Raw genomic sequence first — 25,935 nt, forward strand, 5'->3', positions numbered from 1 at the left:
GTGATGTTCAGTTACCATAGCCAAACATTTTTTCGATCTCTTAAGTAGTTAACTTTTACTTTTGGTCCATAGATGTGCACATTTGAGCAGTGCTTCACATAAGCAGTAGAGAAGGACAGAGAAGCTCTGGTACTGCATCTCGCTGACATGCAAATTTAAAGATGGAGACAAAACTGCTAATTTTATTACACTTAGATGTTGTTTTCCATCCCTGCTTCTCATATTCTCGCAAGAATTTGCCAAGAAAAAGAACAGAAAACATAAGCATATACTGCTTGAACAAATGATGTTAAAAGCAAAATAATTTATTACCTGCTTTGCTAATACAGAATGAATAATTTGTATACTGCCATACTAAAGATGAAATAACTTAGAAACTGTTCAATCTGCTGTTTTTTCTTCTTTTCTTTCAGGGTGTGAAAGAGCACAAGTGTGGAATCTGTGGCCGGGAGTTTACTCTGCTGGCCAACATGAAGAGACATGTCCTGATCCACACCAATATCAGAGCCTATCAATGCCATTTGTGCTTCAAGAGCTTTGTGCAAAAGCAGACTCTCAAGGCACACATGATTGTCCACTCTGATGTCAAGCCCTTTAAATGCAAGGTGAGTGTATTTCCTTTGTGGCAGAGACACAGTAGCATAAAATGATCTGCTTTGCATTCTTGATCCAGCACAAAAAGAATGGATCTAAATTTCTGTGGTTTGCTTCCTTCCCCTACAGTATCTGTAACTTTAATCCTGAAGCACTGTTTCCCACTTAGTGAGCATATAGATGCCACCACAGCTTAAGGGCAACAAGCATACATGACAATTCTCCACAACAACCATCCAATCTGAACTCTGAGTACTCCAGTTCTTAGCAGCTTCAAGCGCTGACTAAACACACAGATCAGGTTGGGGCCTCCATAGAGGACCATAGGAAAGCAGCAGCCTGGACTTCATACCGCGATGCTGTACGATAGTTCAGGGAAGAACTCAAAGAAAACCACAGCTATATGGAACTGCAGAAGGTATTTGAATGGGCCAAATGTAGTCACCAGACTGAAATTCAAGGCAGGGCATCAGTATCTTAGCAAACTGGCCTCTGAGACCATTAGGGAATGGCAGATCACTGCCTCTCTCCAGTGCTTTGGAGGCTGATGTTCCCTCTCAATCCCCTCTTCTTTCCCCAGAAATTATTGAGGCTTTCGTGTTTTGTTTGTTTGTTGTTTGTTTGTTTGTTTTCTTTTGACTATTTCCATCTCTAATTTCTTCTCCATGAATTATTCATGCTTACCTTTGTACCCAATATCAGACTCTACATCTATTATTTTTAGTTATTTTCTGGTCCGTTATTAGAATCATACCTTATAAAGGCAGAGATTGAGGGTTTTAATCCTGCTTTGATCTGCTCTAAGAGGGCAGTAAATAAGGAGAGGAGCATATTATCCAGTTTATGTGTAAGTAACAGAAGATTGACCTGGAAACAATTTCTAGAACACTTTCATTCAACATCTTTAAGGAATTAAAGCTTTTCTGAAATGGACTCTTCCAAAAGCAGATCTAGATGAAAAAAGAATTGAAAGGAATTATTTTGCCTTGAAAAATGTAGAACTTTGAAATGTTATATGAAATTATTGTTTTCAGTGACAGTTTTAATAGGAAAATATCAAAATTAGTATTTTTGAATACATTTTTTCTTTGATAACATTGAAGTACTTCATTTCAAGGACTTTGTGTCAGCATTTTGTTACTTTTCAAATGTAATTTAAACATGTACATTTTAAAATGTTATTTTGTATGCTAGCACTTACCCTATGTTGAGGAAATAATTTCTCAATATTAGTATCAATATCCAAATATTGATAAAATAATTACTCAAGCTACTGAAAAGCCTGTGTAGTTCCGTGTCAAGTCCGCTGGGGACTGTTTTTCTCTGAACACACCTGCAACCCTGTCTTCATTCCCTTTTGGTCAAAGTCATCCTCTACCCTTCAAATTTCAGAAAAGAAGCTCGATTGTTTGATCAGGTGCTCTGGATGCAGTATAGTGGATCCATGCTACTTCAGAGACAGGTGTAGAGTAGCTGGAAGCTTGTGTTCCTGGTAGGAAAATGCTAGTAAAATGTAGAATGCTAACAGTGTGAACTAGGAACTGGAGTACCAGCAGTATAGTTTCCAGACAGTAACAAAAGCTCTTTAGGAACAACTGTTTTTCTTATTTTTTATTTATTTATTTGTGTTTGTTTGTTTGTTTTACTTCACCATCACTCAATATTTCTAGGAGAAAAGAAACCACAAGTACAATGAAACAGTATCTACTTTGGCTAATGGGGTATGAATCAATGTTAATGACCCTAAGTGGACTGGTGATCATAACAATAAGAAAAGGGAGAACAAATGTTTGCTCTTTGGCGCTAGGAACATCCCTAGTCTCACTGGCAGAGCCTTTGAAGGTCTCACAAGTTTTTCTGGCTGGTATTCAGGGGGTTAAGGCAATGACCAGATAGCAGCCTTTTGGCACCAAGCTCCTCCTCGGCAGAAGGAAGGATATAGCTGTATGAACAGCCTGCTTAACAATGGCTCACATGTCCCCAGGGAACCGCCTGCAAATAGATTTCATCTTGCTTTCTCTTGTACTTTTCAAAGCTTCCTGTTTTCTCACGGTCCTTTTGGACAGTTTACAGTCTTTCTCCCTCTCCCTCTCTCTTTGAGGAAAGGAACACCCTTCTTATAAAGGGGAAAAAAAAAAGTAAAGAAGAATGCAAGGGAAAGAGAGCACAGCAGTAGCCTTTCTACTTTACCACGTGCAGTGGTTTTCTTTACCTTTTTCTCACAGCAAAGAAAACATGATGCTTTCCTATGTGTCTAATCACAGCTAAGCACAGACTCCCTGAAAAGGGAGTAGCAAATAGTTGTCCCTTCTGTTTCCTCACCCAGCTGAACCTGGATCTGTGTTTCATTTTTCTCTGAAGAATGGACATCCCCATAGCTTCTGAAGGCCTGAGACCATGCTTTCTTCTTATTTGTTTTAAACAAAACCACAGAAGAGTTCTGAAGGGGTTGCTCCAAATGGTGTAACAGTGCTCACTGTGACTGTCAAAGGACGATTCAATGAAATTTAAAGATCCTTCTTGTACAGAAGTTAATAATGTTCTGTATCAGCAATAAGGAATGTGATGAAGCTTTCTCACATGCAACCAGCAAAATAACCATTGCAGCAGATACTTTGAACTTCCTACTGTAATTGCACAGTTAAAGGTGAGCCTAAACAGATTTGGTTTACAGCTGCAGATCAAAATATGTTCTTTCCAAGTACAAAGGAGTGTACTCATTTTGGATGAACTGGACCCTGCCCTTGACTGGAAGCAATCTTCCGTGAGACATAGTCTCTGTGTCTATCTGGTGTTGCTTTTTCAGAAGTATCTTTCTACACCGCTTTTACCCATTGCATGTATTGTTTTAGACCATGAGTTTAAACCAAAGAAAATATAAGTACTTTGGGAAAAAAACAAAACACACTGACAAATGTAGAAGGGTGCTACTTCATGTAGTGGTTTAGGAAGACAAAATGTTGTTGATCTGAGTCAGCATTTCTAACACACTGTGCCCAGCCAGTGCATCAAAATGTATTCAGAAGACTTACAACTGGTTTTGTTCTCTTTGGGATGAGAATGCTATTTTATCCGAACTGGAGAGCCTGAAATAAGGTCCACAAGTAACCATGCTGTTCCTGTTATCTCTGTGCCTTTCACATGAGCTGTTCATCCATCTGAATGCTCAGATTCTGTGTTGCATTCTTTTCCGTGGTTTTGGATCATCAGTGCTCCCATCCCTGTCCTACAGAGGAAGTAAACTTCCTAGTTTGGTTGGTATCTTCCTAGGTTGGTCTACAGACCCAGTCAGTTGTGTGTTAGTGAATCTCACCTAGCATTGACTTGCTGTCTTCCAGCATGTGAGCCTCTGAACTGCTCCCTTCACGCTCTGAATCATGGGCATTCATCTGAAATTTCTCTTGTCTCCTTTGAAAGGGATGACTTACCAGATACCATGCCACATAGAGCCATCGCCCCCCAAAACATTTCTTTTATCTGCACTTCTTCCATCTTCCTGCCACACATCTCACCTCTGGTATCATTTCTTCATGTCTTCAGACAAGACTTCAGGACAGGAAGAAATTACATGTCCCTGAGATTATGCAGGAGTTTAGGAAATGGAAAACCTACCCTCTTTTTTCAGAGAAACAAAAATATTATACTGTAAGGGAATAGCCTTTAGGAAGTTGCCTTGCTAGAAAGAAATGGTGCTACTAGACACATTTTAATACTCAGTAGTCTATAAAGGCACAAATTTGCCTGAAGTACTCTGGCCAATAGCCTGTTTAATCAGATTTTCCTCTAATATCAGTACAGAAGGAGAAGACCTAGCTATCAGAAAGCAAAAGCTGCTGAGAACATAGGTCAGACAGAATAGAAGCAGATAGACAGAGGCTTTCTGCTGAGAAGTGTTAGAGAAGAATTGTTACCGACGTTCTTATAGGCAGAGAAATATTGATACATCATAGGCTGTTGAAGAAGCTGTCAATATCTGCTCTTCTTCTTTAGGATTTTTCTGTGCTGCTCAGTGCGTCTTTTCCTCTTTGATCTTCTAGGTCTTTTAAAACCTGGGTAATTCTATGATTCTATTCTTTCTTCACAGCACATTCACAAGGTGTTTTGGTGCCTTCATTTCACTGAATATAATTCATCAGGTACATTAGCTTTCTTCAAACACAATGGAGAGACAGTTCTCATTTCTGAGGGGATGGATGACCAGTCATCATCAGATATCTTACTTTTATGAATTCCTGACTCATTTTAGCAGGTTTTTTTTTTTTTCTTTTCTTTTTCTTTTTTTTTTTTTTTTCTGCACTTTCTCTGGGACCATCTTGTCGATAAATTTATTAGCTGGAATATCTTATTAAAATCATAGAGAAATAATGCATCTGAAGTAAAATCATCTTAAAAGCAAATGAGTATTTCCAGAATTTTTCTTTTTGAAGCATTCCATCAGTTCTGCTTGTTTTTAAAAAGGAGTGCTCTTCAAAATTTTTACATTAGCAAACTGCTTTTCCATTTTGGTTTCAAGAGCAAAGATTGCACTACTGCTTCACTGAAAATCATTTCACCACCTCGGTTCCATCCAAGGATTCAAAAGTCAGATTAGACCAAAAGTTTTGTGGAGCCTCATTAATTGCTTTTTTAATCATGTTCTGCCAGGTGAGTACAGTGCGTGATAAAATTCCTCTAACTCAGTTATAGTGACTATGTCTTATATAGTAACAAAGACGGTGGTAAGATTATTTGGACAGTAATATTATTTGTCTAAAATCAGTGAAAAAAAAATAGGTAGGAGTAGGAAGCAAACACAGAATTTTACATAGGACGGAAATAGCTGCTTGAATGTGAATAAAATTATAAATCCTATCAAGGAAAGACAAGAAGACAAGTAAGACAAGAAGCTAACAGTACGGATGTCAAACTCCCATGTCTTGAGACTACATTTGATTTATAAGGGATGGAACTACAAAAGGACTCATCTAGAAAAACAACAATGAAAAAAATTCTTTATTGTTTCATCAAAGGGAAACCTGTAGGATCAATGGCTCAGTTGACAGGAACACGCTTCAGGGAAAGCTGAGTCATTCTTATGGCCCCATGCCTGTTTAAATTCCAGCTTACTCACCAGAGACATCAAAATACAGAAGCTGGTAAACAAAAGATGAGACAATCAAAGACAATAGGGAGAGAAAGAAGCAAAGAAAAAAAAGGAATTGTTTTTTTTCCCCAGCTTTAGGCAATATGTGCAGTCACTTCCAATACAATAAAGGAGAAGTGATATTCTGTTTGACTGTTTCGAAGAAACTTCTCATTTAATTATGTGTTTCCATCTCTGCCTGGTATTATTTTTGAATAAAGGATAGCTTTATAAACTACAAACAAAATAGTTTATTGGGATAGAAAGTTATAATTTCATAGAAGTCTAGAGCCTTTCAGGTTTCATGCTTAACTCTCCCCACTTCTTACAGCACTCCCCGATTGTAAGTAATCCACGACCATCTCTTAGTCACCACTTTTTAAAAGTGATAGCAAAACAGAAAGCCCTTGAGAAATCACATTAAACCGTATACACTTCTCTGTAGACTTTCACTCATATAATAAGCTGCAGCCAGAAGTTGCCGTGGCTTGTGCTGGGAAAGATAGGTTCTATTTGCTTAAAAAATATTCGCCTTGGAAATTCTCCTACAAACTAATTAGTTTCATTTTATGTCCTTGTTTTGTTCTGTTTTTGCTTTTTGACAGTTGTGTGGAAAGGAGTTTAACCGAATGCACAATTTAATGGGACACATGCACTTGCACTCAGACAGTAAGCCCTTCAAGTGCCTCTACTGTCCCAGCAAATTCACCTTGAAGGGGAACCTAACCAGGCATATGAAAGTCAAACATGGGGTCATGGAAAGAGGATTTCATTCTCAAGGTAATGTTTATGAGCAAAGTTATTCTCTGAAGGGTTTGGCATATGCATATCTGTAATCTTACATGGGTCTTTCCTACAGAAAGGACTTTCCCTGTAAGCCTGGGAGTTTGTTATTAACTATCTATATTACCTCTCGGCTACAGATTAGAACTGCCCAAGACAGCAATTCTGTTCTCTGAGACCTTTCAAACAAGATTTCTTATGACACAGAGGTTACAGACTGAGAAGGAGGAGTAGCTGGAGAAAAAATTAGATGGTTATGACAAGAAAGTCATTTTGGCACACTAACTTGCCATTTTCAGATGATAGGGAGAATGCAATCAGTAGTGCTAAAGCAAAGGATTTATCAAGTCATAGCAAATGTTCTGTACTTCAGCTCACAAGCTCCATCACTACAGAAAGGGTGGAATATCAACAGCCCTGCAAAGCTGCTCCTAGTATGTGGGTATCCCTGACACACAAATAATAGTGAGCAGGTGTGCACTCAGTTTTAAGTGACTTTGGCACACACAGCTGATCAGGACATGGATGAAACTGCACTGATTTTCCTAATGGAGGGTGTGATTATTTATTTATTTCTAAATAAAGTTTACTGTTTTGGGGGTATTGGACAGACCATGGCCTAGCAGCCATCAGCAAGCAGACATTTTGCCCCACACTTGTCTAGTTTGTGTGTTTTCTCTTATGTTTGAAGTATGTCCACATGGTTTTAAACATGGAGATGAACCATAAATCCATTCAAAGCTGACAGAAGCAAAAAAATCTGGAAATTTTCACAGGTCTAGCTTGTGGTTTATTGGATTCCTGGCTAGAATGGAAATGGAAGCCCATGTAGCTCTACATCTGGGAGCCTTTCTAAACAAAAGCCACAAGCTCAAGTTCACGTTACAGAGACACATGAATGAGAGAGGACAATCCTCCCTTATTTCAAAGTATATGGAGCTCTGACTACTCAGGCAGCATTTTCCAACATGTACACACACATTTCCTAGAATCAGCCTTATGTGCACAAGTGACAGTGATATCTAAAGAACTGATGGAATTAGGAAGGATTGTTTGGAGAATTTTGGCATTAAAAGATGTTTTGTTTGTTTAGAGTTTCTGGATAAATAATTCTATCACAGGTAATATTTCACAGTGTTCCTCAAAGTCAGGCTTTAATGCAACCCAACACATATGGGAAACACATCTTCTAATGATATTTGGCATGAAACGTTCAAAGATTCTAACTAGTAATGGGATAAATGGCTCTCTTCTTTCCCTTTAGTCACCTACAGCACTGTGCAAGTTACACAATTACTTGTAATTGAAGACAGCCTAAGTGCTTTTCAGTGTACAGAGATTCTTCAGCCCTTGAGGCTTATCTGACAGGAGACAATTTGTAAGGGCTGCCACCTGCTCATGAGCCATTTTAATGAACACAACACAGTTGCAAAGCAGCAGCTGCATCCAGTGAGGCTGCATAAATCCCACAGACGCCGGATCAAATTACTAAGAGGAAAAAAAAATCCAAGCAAATAAAACAGCTTCTATCATAGATTTTTGCTACTGAGTGAAATATTCATCCCAGTAGTGTCACCTTTGTTTAAATTAAGAAGAACTGTGCCTATAATATCTGAATTTTCCTCTTAAATCCTGATGGTCAGAGCACATTTTGGGTCCACTGTTGCCTCTTGGGCAATGTCTGGGTTTCTAACAAAGAGGAGCCTCTCTAACAAATATTAATACAAAACAGACAAAGGACCACACTCAGACTTACACTCTGCAGCTCAAAATCGTCATTTGATTATGATGATTTCCTCAACCTGAAGGACATAGAACATTTTGATGACATTGGATAAGAGTGGAAAAGTCAGTGAGAGATGAAGTTTTAGACTGATTCTCCCTTTATAGTAATATCTTTGAGCAGGAGAGTCTGCAGAGCAACCACATTACAACATTTTAAATCTCTTCCACTCTTCTGGAAAAAAAAAATAAAAAAGCAAAAGAAAAACCAACAAAATACAAAAACTGGAACTTTGATTATGGCATGTGATGGTTTAGATCAAAGCCTTCGCTAAAAAAATAGGAAGAAGGAAGTGGGTAGGTTCACTGGCAAAAAATAGTTTACAAGAGGCCAGACACTTCACTTTTATTCCTAGCTCTCTCTCAAATGTCTGGCATGTACAGCAAAATGTTATGTGTGTCCTGACCTGGCTGCGAGGTAAATACAATAGTACTCTTTTAAAAGTATCTCAAAGGAGGTGTAAACATTAAAGGGCTTGGAGATAGCTGAGTGGAAGACAAGGGTAAAACATTAAACAAAGGCCATCTCAGGCTTTATGTTTTAACCATGTATAGAAGCATTTGCTGATGTAAATTGTTCCTTTTCTCCCTCCTTGAAACACTGCAAGGTTTTGGAAGAGGGAGAATTGCTCTGTCCCAGACAAACATGTTGAGAAGCTTGGAACAGGAAGAGCCCTTTGATCTTTCCCAGAAAAGCCAAGGGAAGGGGATCTCATTTCATTCGGATGGCGAGAGTGCCAAGGGAAGCTCATGCCAAGAAGAAGAGGAAGACAACTGCTATGAGGCAGAGCAGTACAGCCCTGGTGTGTATCATCATGACAACAACAAGTTGTATGTTCCTCAAGATCTGTCTGGCAAACCACAGTGCATGATGAAGGGCTTCAGAGAGTCCTACTGCAGTGAGAAGGAAGACATGTTAAGTGAGGGAGGACTGGAGAAGAGAGTAGTAGGGGATTCCGACAACCAGGAGAGCCCAGCAGAGAGAGACCTTGCAAACAACAAGGAGCACCTGAGCTTCAGAGCCTTTGAAAAGGCCAGTCTGGGGCATTCTCTCTCTGATTACTTGTATTTCAAACACAGGAGCAAGAGTCTGAAAGAATTACTGGAAAGAAAAATGGAAAAACAGACAGTGCTTATAGGCATTTAAATAGACGTTTTAAAACAGCTGGAAAATGAGCAACAGATAGCTTTGAGCATGAACTGTAATTTACCAAAGCCTGGAATTTTTTAGTAGTCTTTACAAATGAACAAGCCCAAACAATAAAAATATATTAAAGTAAAAAACATACATGAAAAGAATAAAGCAGTCCACAGAGATCAAGAAATGCAATAGATTTTGAACTATGAGATTTTTATCCACTTGGTATACAAGCAGACGATAGCGTGGGTACAGAAGTTTATTTTCCTCTATCTGGTATCGGGGGTGGTATATATTACACTCAGTTTTCTAGTTATCAGAGAAAAAAATAAAATACTTCAGTATTTCATTTATTATCTGACTAAATATATTAGACAGCGTCTAACCACAGGTCTCAAAAAATCTGAAAATACTAAACATTTCATGCCATAAGCAAGAGAACTGTTAAAGATGGTGTGCATGAAAATGCCATCTCAGATCACTTCATATTCTACTGTGACTTACATTGAGGAATGGGGAAAAAATTATGAAGAAATGTTAACATCTTCATCTTGTGAGACAAAGAAGTGCAAAAGTATAAGGCTTTGGAAAGGCTGAAATTTCTTATGGTTGCAGAAGCTTCTTCTCTGGCAAAAGGATTGCCTGTGTTTTGCTGTTTCAGTTAGTATGGAAGCATTCAGCAGATCTTCAAATGAAATGGCATGGACTGCATTGACATTTTGTTCTAATGTCTGCTCACACCATTACACTTAATGAGCAGCAGCTCGTAGCATTTGCAAGTATTGCTGTAATTACACATAAAACAAAGAGAGTAATTTCATTGAGAAAATGATGTAGTTTTGCCGTTTCTCTTCCAGTTTATCTTGGCAAGCAGATCTGATTTTTAAAATACAAAGCCCAATCAGATTTTGTTTTGGAAGGGATTCCAGAAAAGAGACTTGTAAGGGTGAAGCAATACTTTACAAAGAAAGACGTGGTTTTTTTTTATTTTCTCTTATCTGAGTCAGAATTTTTCCCTCATTAACACAGCTTGACCAGTGAGCTCCTGGCCTTTCAGAATAATTCCACTCATGCTGTTTTAATGAGTCATTCCCAGCTTTTTATTCTGATTCTGATTCATGCAATTATATGTTCATAATAAAGATGCTAGAAGCACATTTAAGCATACTCCATCAATAACATTGTTTGGCCAGCACCTTGAATCCTACATCTTCAGCATACAAGACTAGTGGGCCCAAGCCATTCTGTTACTTATAGGAAATAAAGATTTAATAAGTAATTTAATTATGTCGATATCATTTTTGGAAATTACAGATCAAGAGGTTAAACTTCTTTAAATACGGTATTTCATTTCCAAATATTGCAACCTTCTTCATTTCCCTACCAATATCTTAATTTGAAATACCTTGTTATTGTGCTTGATGTTTATTATGTAGGTAACTCCAAAAGTAATGCCTTTTTTCTTTTTTTTTTTTTTCCTATGGGAACCCCAAAAGATACAAAGAGCAAAATAACACAATTCTATAGAAAAAATTCTCAGCTACAAAAGACTGTTTTCTGGCATAGTCAGCACCATTGGCTATGCATTTTCATCAGCGGTGAACAAGATCCTGCATGCCAAGCTCATAACAATCTGCACCAGTAGAGATGGCCTGCTCTTGCTGTCACCACTGCTGAAATTCACCACCCACTACCTCATTGTGCTCACATCCACTGTTTGGTCTCCATAAACATTTAGCAAACATCAGTGAATGTCAGTGGGTGCCATTTTTTCATCATGGAGGAATTAAGTGACACACCTTTGCTTCATACACACCTCCATGTCAGGTGTTATTCTGTCAGAGTGCCCCTCTGCTGCTATCTGTCATATGGCAACAAGATGCAGTGGAATGTTGGTGGGAAGGTTCAACCTCTATTGTCGTACCACCAACTTACGTCTCTGACATCATGGGCCAATGTAACATAGGAGGCATTACTTTTGGAGAAGTTATATTAAATATGAAGTCACATACTTGTGGTTTACTAATGCAAGAAGCATGTTGCTGCAGCTCTCATGTTACAGAAGGAATAATTCTCACACCAGTTAATCAGCAATCACAAAGCAACTGTACTTATTTAGAATACAAAACTGTGCTTGTATAGGCTGAGGTTGTAGGAGGTGGTTCTATTTTTCAGTTTTCAGACCTGGCATAGTAAGAATTCTAAATGACTAGTAGAATAAGCTGTTAGTGTAAGAAGTTTTACAGCACTTTTCACTCCTCTAAGTATAATTAACCACAGTTGATGTACAGAGTTTTTAAAAATAAAGAGGATATATAAAATTGATGTGGAATGTAGGTGACTTCAGGACTAGTCTGAATGATGTCTTTCAAAATAAGAGTATTTTTCGGATGTTTTATCATATACATTTTTTATGGTTTTTTTTGTATACATCCAACTTGTTCCTTGCTTCAAATTCAAGATAACTCCTCTTTCAAGTAAAATGTGTACAGCTGCTTTCTTTCTTGGAAAACAGGTGAAGTGATCAGGCAGAAATTCAATGTGATCCATTGTCTCTTAGAAAAGGGAAAAATGACAGTTACCTTCCTGGTAATGTCTTGCTTCTACCAGATGAAGTTTTAGCCAACAGCTGAGTACCACAAACTCTTGGAAATATCTCTGTCAAGCTGATACACTTCCATTCCACTTTTGCAGCCACAACAGTTCCTATAATCACATGAATAAGCAAGAGATAAGGAACATGGCTGCAGTTCCTATATGTTTTTCTTTAATGCAACTTATATAACTTATATATTTATATAATTTGCTAAACATATACATGCAGAAAGTAAAAGAGTAGGAATGCCCAGAATGGCGATATTATTGGGGATTAATTTGTAGCATACATCACTTTTCCTGCATTCTTCCTAGAAAGTGGAGAATATTCCATTACAGTGAGACTTGGAGAATGTGCCCAGTCACACAGTCACCCTAAGCTCATTCACAAGCACCTCAGGTTAACTCATGTTAGAGCAGTAAATAATTTGTTTAAAAGCCCAAGTCGCAGGTCAGAGGAATTGCAAACAAAGGCAATACTGAAATAAAGAGACAAGTGTCAAGTGACCTGTGCAAAGGGATTAGGAGGTGGCAGCCCTCCATGCTGCAGAATGTAATGTAGCTGAGTTTTAGACACTTGTTATAAAGAGGCCTCAAGGGACAAATTATAAGTGAAATAACAGCCTTCATTGTGAAGCACCTTGCTTGTCAAACATAAGTTATTTTCACACTATTTACATTGGCACCATTCTGGGAACAGACAGTAACAGCCTTTGCTTTTTAATAGCTTTAAAAATGCTTTATAGAAGTTTACTCTCATAATGAAGCTATTTCCCATCTCTAGATTTTGAGGGATTAACTTCCTTGTTTTCTCTGAATAGAGACCTGGTAATCCTGCAGAGACATTTTTTGTGTCCTGACCCTGGGACAATCTTTTTTTTTTTTTTTTTTTTTTTCTTTACTGCTTCCTAAAATGAGTCTATCTCCTCTCTTTTTGCAATATTGTAGACTGTAGACAAAAAAAAAAATGCTTATGTCTCATTCTTCTCTGTGACTTGAGCTTTCAGCTTAGATACCATAATAAATTAAGGCCCAGTCTTCGTCACACTTATCACATCCATATAGTTTTCCTGTGCTATTACAAGAGCCAAAGTTCATTCCCTTGGAAAGCATCAAAACAAATGAGAGTGAGCACAAACGCATACAGCTGAGATATTTTCCAAAACAGATGCTCAGGAAACCTTGCTGAGTAAACAGTAAATGTGCAACAGCATAATGAGGTTGAGAAAGTGAAGGCATGTGGCTTGTTAAGTAGGATATTTTTCTGCTCTTCAGAGCAGCAAAGAGAATTCTGGAAGACACTGTTGGCACAGAGTAGTGGATGAAAATTCAAAAGCTGGATTAAGAAAATCTGAGTATAAAGGAACATAGCATGTTTCTTAAGAAAGAGAAGGTGTAATCTGAAATGAGTTACATTTTGGGTTTGGCCACAAGGACTCAGCCATCTCCTTGTGACATGGAGTTCTCTTGTCTGCCGAGCAGCCTCTGATTTGTGATAGCAAGGACAGGTGTAACGTGCTCAGTAAATCAAAGGATAAAACACTTTATAATAATGTTATGACAATTCTATCCTGCGCTGTGCCTTACCAAATGGGCCCTTGGAAAGTTACAAGAAACACCTAATTCTACTGCACTCACCTCTTTACAAATCTGTCTTGATCCCATGGCTATTCTCTGATTTCTCTCTTCATATGGTGCTGCTGGACTCTGCTATTATTAGCGTACGGTTAAGAAGTAATATAAGTACTGTATTTATTACACCAAGAGTTTCTAATAATTATTAACAGTTTTGAAAATAAACTTTGTCTGCTTAGCTGAATGAGATATAACAGAGCTAACATTATGTACTCCTAACAAATTTTGCATATACTATGGTGTATATTTATTTCACGCAAAATGCTGTGTTGTTATTTGAAGCCCAAACTCAAAAAATGGACCAACTTTCTGAATTCTTAGTTTCTGGCATTCAGTTTCAGTAGTAAAAGCATATATGATGTATTGTATTAACTTAAATATATACTAGAGATGCTGCTGTACTTTGTGTTGAAATGGATCTGGAGTTCTTGGCACCTTTGCTATTTTACATAATAAACACATGGGGATGATCTGACAAAGTCATCTGTGAAGTGTGGTCCTTTTCAAGGGAAGCCTAAATGTATGACAGAGGGGCAATTAGGAGACAAGGGAATAAGAGCTGCCAGGTTCCCTAGGACAGAGAGATCGTTTTACTACAACAGACTGTAGGGAGAATGTAAAAGTGATTAAGACTGATTTAGACTGATTTTGGCATTTGTTAATTTAGCCTTAGGCAAGCAAAAAAAAGTAACATTTATCTTAATGATACTTCAAAGATCTGCATCTTGGATTAGAATAAGACACGTTAGAAAATTGAAGTTAAGGAATGGATATTCCATTGTAATTTCAGGAATAAGCAAAATATCTGAACTCGAAGTTTCAGAGTTTCTTTATCTGCTGGAAAATGTTTTCAAGTGATGAGGAAATTCTTAGATTTGTTTGTTTAACAAAATCCTGATGGAACTGGCATCATCAGGCTTCACAGAGATCATTTAAACTTGTTTTTGAACACACAGAAAGTAACTGGAGTACTGGCTATAAAATAGTTCAATTCATAAAGAGAATAGAGATGTTTGATTTCCAATCCTCTGAGGTATTCACCTTAAAAAAACAAAAACAAAAACCCAAAGCACTCATCCAAACACCAGATATATATTGAAGCTAAGTGAAACAGAAATAAACCCTTTTTAATTTCTTGTCCACCCCCCTGCTCTACCCCCCCACCCCCCCTTTTTTTTTTTAATTCCAGGTAGCAACCACAGTGTAGTTTATAAATTAGTTAGAGTATAAATTAGTTAGTGTATAAATTAGTTAGAGTAGTCTACATGAATCACTTGGAATGGGACACAACTGATGAAGAGGCACAAGAATATACTGGGCAGGCAGCTGGTGGGGCTCATCAACAGGGCTTTAAATTACAATTGATGGGGGAAGGAGATGTACTGTTGGGGAACAGAGAAGAGTCAGGGAACACTGCCACTTAGATTCATAGAATCACAAGGCTGGAAAGGACCTACAAGATCATCTAGTTCAACCATCCTCCCTTTACCATACCTACAGAAAACCCCTAAACCCCTGGAGGTTTGTGGAAAGGCTCTTCCAAGGAGGTAATGTAATTGAAAGCCCAGCTGAAGTTCCTCTGCACCAATGTGTATGCCTACCAGCATAGGAAAAAAGCAGGAAACCATGGTGCAATTGGAAAACTATGGTCTCATTGCTGTCACAGAAACATGGTGATTCACATGACTGGAATACCACCACTGAGGGCTATGTGCTTTTCAGAAGGGATAAGCAAGGCAGGAGAAGTGGGGGAGTTGTCCTCTATGTTAAGAAATGGATAGACTGCATGGAGGTCCCTCTAAGAAAAAGTCAGGAATGGGCTGAGAGCTGTGGGTTAAAACTGGGGACCAGACCAATAATGAAGAACTGGTGGTCAGAGTTTAATACAGGCTGAGTGATCAATGGGAGTCTATTGATGAGGTCTAGCTTCAGCTGCAAGAAGTCCCATGCTCCCAGGCATTCATCCTGATGGGGGTTTTCAACCAGCCAGATATATGTTGGGAAAACAACACAGTAAGATGCAAGCAATCCAGGGGAATCCTAGAGTCCATTGATGACACCTTTCTGGTTCAGGTATTGAACAGACTCACCAGAGGTGAAGTGTTGCTGGACCTGGGACTCACCAGTGTAGAAGATTAAGATCAGAGGAAGCCTGGACTGCACCAATCATATCCCAGTCAAATCTGTGATCCTGAGGAATGTGGGCCTGGAAGAAACCCTGAAATTCAGGAACATTCATGTTCCTAGACTTCTAAGAGGGGGTGAGGGGAGCAAAATCCCTTCCAGTGCAAAAGCAGAGTAAGTCTGAGAGCACCTAATGAGGCTGATTGTATACAAGTCTTTGGGGCCAGATAGCATTCATCCATTATGTGGAACTGACAGGTGTGATTGCCAAGTTGCTCTCCATCATGTCTGATAAACTGTGGCTGTCAGGTGAAGTCTCCAGTGACTGGAAAAAGGGAAACATCATTCCCATATTCAAGAAAGGGTGAAAGAAAGACCTGGGAGTCTACAGGCTGGTGAGCCTCATCCTTGTGCCTGGGAAGATGATGGAATAGATCCTCCTGGAAGAGATGTTAAGGCACAGATGAGGTGATTTGAAACAGCATGGCATCACCAAGGGCAGATTGTGCTTTACCAATCTGGTGGTCTTCTGTGATGGAGGGATGGTATAACTGGACAAAGGAAGGGCAAATGTTATCATCTATGTGGACGCTTTTGAAACGGTCCCACACCATATCTTTATCTCTAAATTGGAGAAAAAGGGATTTGAAGAGTGGACTATTAGGTGGTTAAAGTTGATGATCAGAGTCAGAGTGCTGTTCTTAGCATGTCTCAACATGCCAACTATGTCCAGGTGGAGAATGGTCACAAGACTGTCTTGGGACTGGTGCTCTTTAACATCTTTATGTTAGTTAAATGATTCAGACAGTGGGATTGAGTGTACCCTCAGCAAGTCTGCTGATGACACCAAGCTGAGTGGTGTGATAGACACAGTAGAAAGGGGGGACACCATCCAGAGGGACTTAACAAGCTTATCATAGAATCAGAGAATCATAGACTCCTTAGATTTGGGGGGGATCCTCAAACTTCATCTAGTACAATGCCTGTGCAGTGAACACAGACATACCAGGCTTCCCAGAACTTGATCCAGCCTCCCCATGAAAATCTCCAGGGGCAGGGCATCAGCCATATCTCTCAGCAACCTGTTCCAGTGCCTCAGCACCCTCACTATAAAATGCCTTTTCCTTATATCTAACTTAAATCTACCCTCTTTAAGCTTGAAAGTATTTCCCCTTGTTCTATCACAACAGACCCTGCTAAATGGTCTGTCCACTTCTTTCCTGTAGCTCTCCTTTAGATACTGAAAGATGTCTTCCAAGTCCCCTGGATCCTTCTCCAGGCTGAACAGCCCCAGCCCTCTCAGCCTGTTCTCACAGGAGGTGTTTCATCCCTTGCATCATTTTTGTGGCTCTCCTCTGGACGCACTCCAGCAAGTCCATGTTTCTCCTGTACTGAGGACTCCACATCTGGATGCAGTACTCCAGGCCTCACCAGTGCAGAGTAGAGAGGCAGGATCACCTCCCTCACCCTGGTGGCCACATTTCCTTTGATGCAGCCCAGGATACAAATGGCTTTCTGGGCTGCAAGGTCACAATGGAGGCTCATGTGTAGTTTGCTATCCCCCATAACCCCAGAGCTCTGAAGCAGCTTTTTCAATCCACTTTTCTGTAACCAGCAGCCGCAAGACATAAAAATGTGAATATATGCATACATTTTACTAATCATCATCTAATGAAGACACCTACTCATCAGCAGTGGGGCCAGTGGTGCCTCTACTCTTATTAACACATCCAGACCCTCTGTAGCAGCTACTCATACCTGTAGGACTTGCTCATTCATATATCAGTAAGTGTCATCATGGAAGTTTAATAGTTATGCAGATTGTTTAATAGTTATGCAGGCTTGTTTTCTCAGTTACTTATATACTTCCAAGTTAATTTTTCCAAGTCTTGAATTTTCTCTTTCCTAAGTAGAAGTAATTTTGTATGGATGTTACCAAGTATCCTGAATAAGTGTGACTACCTATATGCATTTTTGACAGACGGTGGCATCCAGCAAGTGGTGTTTTCTTATGTCTCTGCTTTTTTGTATTTTTAAAAATGTTTCCACCTTTTTTAACTTCTGACTTTCTCTGACAGATTCTTCAGGGACATAGTGCACATTGATTAGCTTCCTGCAGGGGACTGTAAGTGTTCAGGGTGACCTACTCTGAGTACATTGCTGCAGTGCCATTTCCATTCTTATGAAATGCTTGAAATAAGAATGAAGTATAAAGCAGACATAAAGAATGACAAATCAAAGTGATTTACTGTTATTTGCAAATGGCAGTGCCGTGAGCATGGCATATCAGTCCTAATATCTAGGCAGATTTTAGATGACTTGAAGAAAAACATATTTTAGAGATGCTTGTTTTATTTTATTTTATTTTATTTTATTTTATTTTATTTTATTTTATTTTATTTTATTTTATTTTATTTTATTTTATTTTATTTTATTTTTTCTAGATTATGGATTGAATGTGTGAGTAAGAGGCAGTGGGAACATATCAATATACTCATAGTGGACAAAACTGGTTATCATCCCTTTTGTCTTTACATGTTTATATTCCATGTATTAACAGTTGTGTCAGCCAAAGTACATTTATAATGTAGTTGTTTCCATACGTCACTTTTTGAAAGGCACCAGCAAAAAAATCCCTTTTGATTGACATAAACCATAAAACCCTGCCAATCAGGATTATGATGGGTGAGCTCAACCAGTTCATATCATCATAAAACAACAGCTTCGTAAGGCAGCAGATTCAGCAAGCCTGGACTCGTGCAAATGTGTATGCAGTTTTCTGAGTCCACAGGTGCAGCACTTTGTCAAAAATAATCTGCTACTTACCTTCTCTTCATCTCAAAGATGTTAAGTGTGGTGGTGTCAAAGGCAGAGAAGCATTTGCTTCCACATCAGCATATTTTCCCCATTTCGTTTCTTTAAACTTGTTAAAACTTTCAATCTCAAAAATTCAATCTGAGTTTATTAAGAATCATTGAAGTTTCTTCTGTTCAGAGCTTCTTTACGGTGTTTAAATGGAGACTGAGGCCTAGTCACTGAGGAATTAGAAATCTATCCTTCACTCTCCAAACCTGCAGACTCTTCAAAAATACTTTATTAAATATGCAGCTTTTCAAGCACTTGACTTTCCAGCCCCTCCTGTGGAAAACTATGCAGTGAGCTCACTCACTGTATGTACGTAATATCACACCTAGGGAGGGGCACATACCAGCTTTTGATTTTCAGGTTGGCCGTGGGCCAGGCACTGGAGATGGCTTACTTTCCTAGAGAAGATGGGAAAGGGAAGGCTGGGGAGATGATCCTGTGAGTGCATTAGTTTCCTTACATTAGTTTCCTTAGCTTGATGTAGAGGCTCCCCAGGAGGAGATGTCATTATGTGTTACGTATGCAGTAAGCCTCCACCTTTTTAAAGGGATTGGAATACAGCATAAAACATTGATTTATAATTCCCTTTCAGCACAGTTTTCTCTCCATAGTTTGCACTGAAGGGAAAAAAAATCCTTGACAGAAAGTTGTGGGAATCTCTTGTCGAAGAAGCTGTAGAGCTGGGACAGTGAAGCAGTGAAGTCAGCTAGTCACTTGCAAGATGAAGGGATGCAAAACTGTAAAAAAAAGAAGACTACATCATGCCAGTAGTGTGCCTCACCATTACCACCAGTAACCTGGACTTTTGTTATTACATATGGTTCAGTCTGGGTGGATGCAAGAGACTGGGTCTCATTTCAACTTGCTGCATGAGTTAGGAATTATTTTAGGAAACACCAAGAGCAAAAACATTCTCAGGACTTGCAGCTGTACTGAATACCATCGCATTGAGTTGGTCACGGGTCTGAAAACCAGTCATAACTGAGATGTTTTTGGGTCTTTTGCTCCTTCTTGGTCTTCCACCACTTCTTTTGCTTGTTCTTGAAGTCCTCCACTACCACAGGGTACAAGCCCTTCTCACAGGAACTTCACAAACCACTCTAGCAAGGATAGCTGATCACATAGCTCTTCACATTTTCCTGTACAGATTTCCAACACCATTAAACTAAAGCTACATATCAAAACCTCATCTTTTTCCTCCAAGCACTGAGAAACGGAACTTCTTTCCTCCAGAGGCTCTGACTGCCTCTGTTCATCTTACAGCTCCCACTGACCAGTATCTCTCAGGTCAGCAAGCTCAGCCAGGCCCACAGTTTCCATGCCAATGGAGCACTTTGTATATGTTCCTCACTTGACCAGAACCCACCTGATCATACCTTCTGTATTTTGCTTTTTGTATCCAGAGTGCACACCTTTAAGCCTTTGCAATCTGAATCATGTCCTGTCAGGGTACACTTCTTGTTATTAGGGTACCCTCCCTAATAGTGCCACTCACCTCATCTGCCATCATAGTGTGCTCCATTTCATTTTAGCAGTCTTTTTGCCTTCTATCCTTTCTCCCCTTCACTTATATATTTATCTTTCTTCCAGGCAGAGGCAACTGCCAACATCCTCCCTTCAGACAAGCAGAAGTAGGTGGCTTTGTTAGACTATGAAGACAAATGAAAATACAGAACAAAACTACATGCTGCCCTAACTGTGCAGCTGAAGCATATGTTCAGGTACATGGTGCAAGAAAATAATAATAGTTTTGTGTTTATGGTGTGTGTGATTGTAGTTTCTACCTCTGAATGAAACATTTAGTTCTTTTGTCTTTAGCCATGTTGTTTTTAGAAGGGTATGTTTTAAAACCATGGTCCATGGGAGTGTTTTTCAGAACTGAATTTCACTTTACAAACAAATTCTAACACATACGAGAATAAAGAAGGTTTCATAAAGCCAGTTCAATATAAACAAAAAGAAGCCCAGATCTGGTCCCTGTCTTGTATGGACAGTGGATTGGCCTTGACAGCTAGACTACTGGAGATGACAATATCAGCCTGAGCTGTTCCTCCCATTGGCAAGGAATAGATGCAGATCCTACAGATGGATATAGTCCACTGCACAGCTGAAATGGAAAATGGCTTTAGTTATCAGATCAGGCTGCTGCCTGGTGCTTATGGTTTCAGCCCATTAGCTGAGGAAGGGATGTACCTAAAACAGGTGTCACCAGACCTTTCAACTTTGAATGGCTGATCAGCTGCCAGTTGGCTATTTACAGTAAGAGATAAAACAAGGTTTCTGACAGCCAAACTTCCTCTGATCTCTCTTCCTCCTCCCGCAACTGAGCAGGCTCTGATCTGAAAATGCTCCTGCGCCAGTGACCAGACAGCATTACCCCTGTGAAGCACAAACCTGACCCACTTTGACTTAATGTTCAATTTTGAATGGCACACAGCCAAGTTGCTACCAGTTGGGTTATTCATGCTGCAATAGGAAGCAATCTTTCTGACATGCAAACTTCCTTCTTCTGCTGCCTGAGCAGCAGTGCAGGCAGTCAAAGATGCTGAGTTAGATAAAGAGCAATTTGACTGCAAAGATCCATGTCTTGACTCACAGCTGCACTCCAGCTTCATTGTCTACCCAGCAGCAAAAGCCATCGATACCCATGGCAGATCCTAAGAAGACAAAGCAGTTATACTTGCAAATAGAGAATTTCTGTTACAAATCCTATAAAAACACTCATTTTATATTCATGTGAAAGAGATTTGGAAATCTCTGATAAATAGATTGGGCAACCATAATCGCAATGGGAATTCAAGATGCCAGTGCCAAATTTGATTAGATTCACCTTGTTTCAATAACCTATTACAACAGTCTTCACCATCAGAGTATCAGGCTGGTTACGTGAGGTCAATTCTTCCTCTTGCTTTCCCTCCTTATGGAAATTCTTCATCCTACAAAATAAAAAAATATGGCTGCACCAGCCTGCAAAGGACTTCACTAATCTCATCACCTGGTGAACAACATGATGTCTGGAGAGCAGGAAGAATTAGTTGTGCTATCTAAAGACAACAAGGCACCAATATAAATCACACGCTTCACAAGGGCTACCTCAGGCTCTCTTTAGCTTTTATGTATGTGAAGGGGAAAGGAGAGGGTTAGCATATAACAAGAAAAGAAATTGAAAGCCTTTTTTTTTTTTTTTTTTTTAAGTTCCTAATTGAAGCAGGAATGCTCAGTGATGGCTCACACTATGACACACTTCCATTAATTTGACTCTTCCTCCTTGTTTGTCATGACATCATATCATGAGTGTATCTGTGGGACTGGTTCACTTTCCAGTCCTGGAAGAAGGGTGGCAGGTGCTAGGGTTCTGCCTTACAGTTCAGATGAGTAACTGGAAATCAAAGTCTGTGATAAGACTTAGTAGAAGTGCTCAAGGAAATAGAAGGCCTTGAGACTTGGTTGTAATTCATGGTGTATAGAGTACTTCTCTAAGTCAGGCAGATAAGAAATTTACAGCAGGAATAATTCAAGAGCATTATCATTTAGACAATAACGTATCCCCCAGGTTTCTTCATAACTGTGATTGTGGTATTCTTATGTCAGGTTCCTGGGAGCTTCTTATACCTCTGGCGGATCATCTCCATTCATTTACCACAAGACTGAGAGGCAAGATTGGGCAACCCACTTTCTCCCAAAGCTGCCATGTCTCAGAGGAATATGCTGTTTCACACTGGCTGAAAATAGCCCGGGTCGCAGAGGTCAGCACCCAGGGAATTTCCCCTAGAGGTGAAGTCTTTGTGCTAACCACATCTTACTGTAGGAGCAGTCCTAGTCACCAGTGGGTGGACAGGAAGAGAATGATGCAGTGACTTCTTTCACTAATTGCAGCAGTATAGCATGCAAAGAGAAAAAGCAAGTATCATTTAGATTTCTGATACATATATATATCAGAAATCTAAATCTAAATTTATATATATATTTTACTGACAAAGACCTATAATCACTTAAACCTGTGCAAAAGCTGAGGAGTAAAGTTAATGAAGGCAGCAGATTTTAGGAAAACTGTGGCTATGAGTGGAATAACAAGTACCCTACCATATAATTCTGCATTCAGGCATGGCTTCTGATGTAAAACAAATTACTTCTGGAGACCTGAGGGTCTGCGGGCGTGTTGCTCTCTGTTTACAAAGAACACACACAGAATTCTGTCTCCTTGAATACAGTACAGACAAACAACAGGAGGCTGTTTCTTTGTTCAGTAAATCAAACCAGTTTTATGCCAGCATTCTGTCCAAAATTAGTCTTTTCTCCCCCTCTTTGGATTTCTTCCAGACTTATTCTACTGGCTCTTCCTTGCCTGGCCTTGGCTGGTTTTGATTGCAGTTCTGTTAGGCTCACTTCATACTTGCATGTATGTACCTTTGCATCTGAATCAGAATCCACCATCAGCATCTGCAGAATGTCACAGAGAAAATTTTTTGGGTGGCGCTGCCCAGGTTTTCCTAAGAAGCTTCCTGGTCTGTATTTGGGTATTGTTTAATTTGTTGACAAATGAAAGGGTACTGAATTATTTTAGAAGTGATCTTCTGTGATACTAGCAGCCAGTCAGACCGCCATCCTGACAGCTGAAACCACCAATATATCAGCTATGAGCTGTGGCAGCATCCTCCAGCCTAACAAATAACTGTGCTTATTGTAAGAAAACAAATTAGTACACACAGGAATTCAGCCAGCAGGTTGCTTGATTGAAATTAAGAGGACGGATCTGAATTAACTAAAGATGCGGATTTAGAGAAACATTCATACAGCTTCAGATTGTTATGTAGTAAGGTATCTTGATTCTGACTTGATAAAACTCCCTTTGAATTTGAGTTAAGATTCATGAGGCTTTATTCTGAAAAAAAAACAGAATGCAAAATAGGAATTAAATGCAGGTTTCCTAATCTACTTTTAAATTAGTTTGGTTTCAAAACCTTGAGGGTCACCTTGTGTGTCACAAAACACAACTGTTACCTCCCTGGCTCCTTTCATGACACCCATGAAAATGAAATATGTCTGGTCAGTGTAATATTAATATATGCTGACATGCTTGAAGCAATATGTAACATGCACTCAGCACTGTTCTGAAAAATAATTCTTCTTGATGATACACAGAACAGAGGAGTATAACAATGCTATTTCTTTGCCACATTTGCTCCCAGCAGCAGTGGTTGATAGGTATGACTCATGAACACTGCAATTTAGTAAATGCTTTGATGCTTGGGAGGGTGACATGTCCCTGGCTGGTTCATCTAATTCATCAATGGAAAATGATGGGACCAAGCCACTGGCTTGTCCGTGGATTTTAGAAATCCAGTTTAATGGGAATGGCAGTTTGATTTGAAGGAAAATGAGTATTTGTGGAATTGCGCATCCTAGGAATCCTGATCCTGGAAAAAAATACGCAATTAAAAATTCACAAAGTTTATAAACTTCTGAATTCTATGAAATAACATCATAATTACAAGAGCTTTTTACATTTATTTGCTCTGTGGATGGTTCCACTGTCATATTTTCATATTATTTTTCATCTGAGTGCCAAATTCTGTTTTCACTCTGAAAATGAAGGATTGGTAGCAATAAAGTAATAAGCTCCATTTGATTTACTGAAAATTGCCTTAGAAAAACTCTTTCTGCACTCAAGCTTTTGCAGGATTCCCCTTTAGGACAGCGATTGTCTCAGCCTCAAAATGTATTCTCCCTGTCCTTCTGTATGACCATCCATAGACCTCACAGTAAACAAATACAATTATATCTCCCTCCGCCAGCTATGCAAAGTGACTGGCTTCCTAATGAACAGTCATCTTACCTGGGTAGCGGTAAACAGCATAAATACATGTTTATCTCCCAAAAATGTTTGAATACAAAGAAAAATCTAATTCATATTTTACTCTAGAAAAAATGAAGAGCTGGAGGGGCCTAGAAACACAAGCTTACTGGCGCTGGGAATAATTGACAAAAAAAATCTATGTTATTTACATAATATCATCTGAAAACATAAGCTACATTTTTTTCAGAACAGATTCCAAAAGAAAATCTGAATATTTTCTGAAGAAGTAAAACCTTTTCTGAGGGCAAAAATTTTAATTGAAATTGGTATAGCTTAGTGGGAGAGAAATAGGTTGATTTGAAACATCTTTCTTTGAAACATTACTTAGGAAGCTTCTCAGCCAGAGTCACTCCTGGCCTTACAAAAACTTCAGCTGTTCTGTAAAGCTTGAAAGCTTTAATGGTTCTATGTGTTGCGCTGTGTTCCTTTGACTTTTCCCCTTCCTTTAAAATGTAAACCCATGACAGATCTATCTGTTTATCTTCCAGAGCACAGAGCCATGTTCATTTCTTGTTCTATACAAATGATTAATAATGTCACGACTTTTTAGCCACTGATTAGTAAGAAGCGCTTTGCTTCTTACCCCCTGCTTCATAATTTGAAGTCTCCCACCCCCATCCATGACACACGGGACTGTCATTCTCTTTCACTGTCATTTCCTTCTATTTTATCTAAGAGTTTCAGAGTTTTCCCCAGGAAATTCTTTTCTATTCATTTTTAGTGTTTTCAGGGAGCAAACAAGATGAAAGCTTAATGAAAAAAATGTTGTCTTTCTTGACATTACTGTAAATATAGCTGATGTTTCCCTTTTTGTAGCTGCGTAGGATGCAATCTGAAAACATATTAAGGCAAATAGCAGATAGTGAAGCAGACATTTTACTGAAACTGGGCATCTATCTCTCTAAGACAGCCAGAATGCAAGGCAAAGACAATGCAATGTTTTAAGAGACTTCAGTAGGTATTTAAAACCTTACTGCTCCACTCCACTTAAGAAAGATGTCTTAATGAACTATTTATTCACTCTTACCAGTGGTTTTAAACATGAGCCTTCCTACACAGAAAATTGGAAATAACTCATTCTGATGTCTGCTGACTGGGGCGTGGTAAAGCACGTGAAAGCATTTTTCTTTTCTTTGGCTACCCCTCTGCTATTGGCACCATACAGAAGATGAAATGTCTCTTCATATATTTTACTGGCAGCTACAGTCACTGTGAAGACACTGAACGTTGTCTTCCAGAATGTCCACCTGATAATCTGATTGAGTAGTATGGTGAATAAAATAAACCCTTTAGTACTCCGTACTCTATCTTCAGTTAAATCTTCTTTCTTAAAATATGGTAATTGTTCTAACAGGTAGGAAAACTTGACAAAGAAGAATTCCATGTTACCATGGAAATTGCAATTTGGCACAATGACAAAAGAAAATAGAATCGTCGCAT

General features: G+C 39.0%; 1 protein-coding gene across 3 annotated transcripts in view; it reads left to right on the forward strand.

Annotated features, from left to right (window-relative positions):
• ZNF366 (zinc finger protein 366) overlaps window positions 1-10,794 on the forward strand; it is a 32,739-nt gene extending 21,945 nt beyond the window's left edge. For all 3 annotated transcript variants that reach the window (XM_072359790.1, XM_072359792.1, XM_072359791.1), the window contains 3 exons: window positions 414-605; window positions 6,322-6,496; window positions 8,890-10,794. In XM_072359790.1, the coding sequence (XP_072215891.1) occupies window positions 414-605; window positions 6,322-6,496; window positions 8,890-9,428 (906 nt within the window). In that variant the 3' untranslated portion in view covers window positions 9,429-10,794. The remainder of the gene's footprint in view (window positions 1-413; window positions 606-6,321; window positions 6,497-8,889) is intronic.
• The last annotated feature ends 15,141 nt before the right edge of the window (window positions 10,795-25,935 follow it).

Source organism: Excalfactoria chinensis, chromosome Z (genome assembly GCF_039878825.1).
Source record: "Excalfactoria chinensis isolate bCotChi1 chromosome Z, bCotChi1.hap2, whole genome shotgun sequence".
NCBI classification, from domain to species: Eukaryota; Metazoa; Chordata; class Aves; order Galliformes; family Phasianidae; genus Excalfactoria; species Excalfactoria chinensis.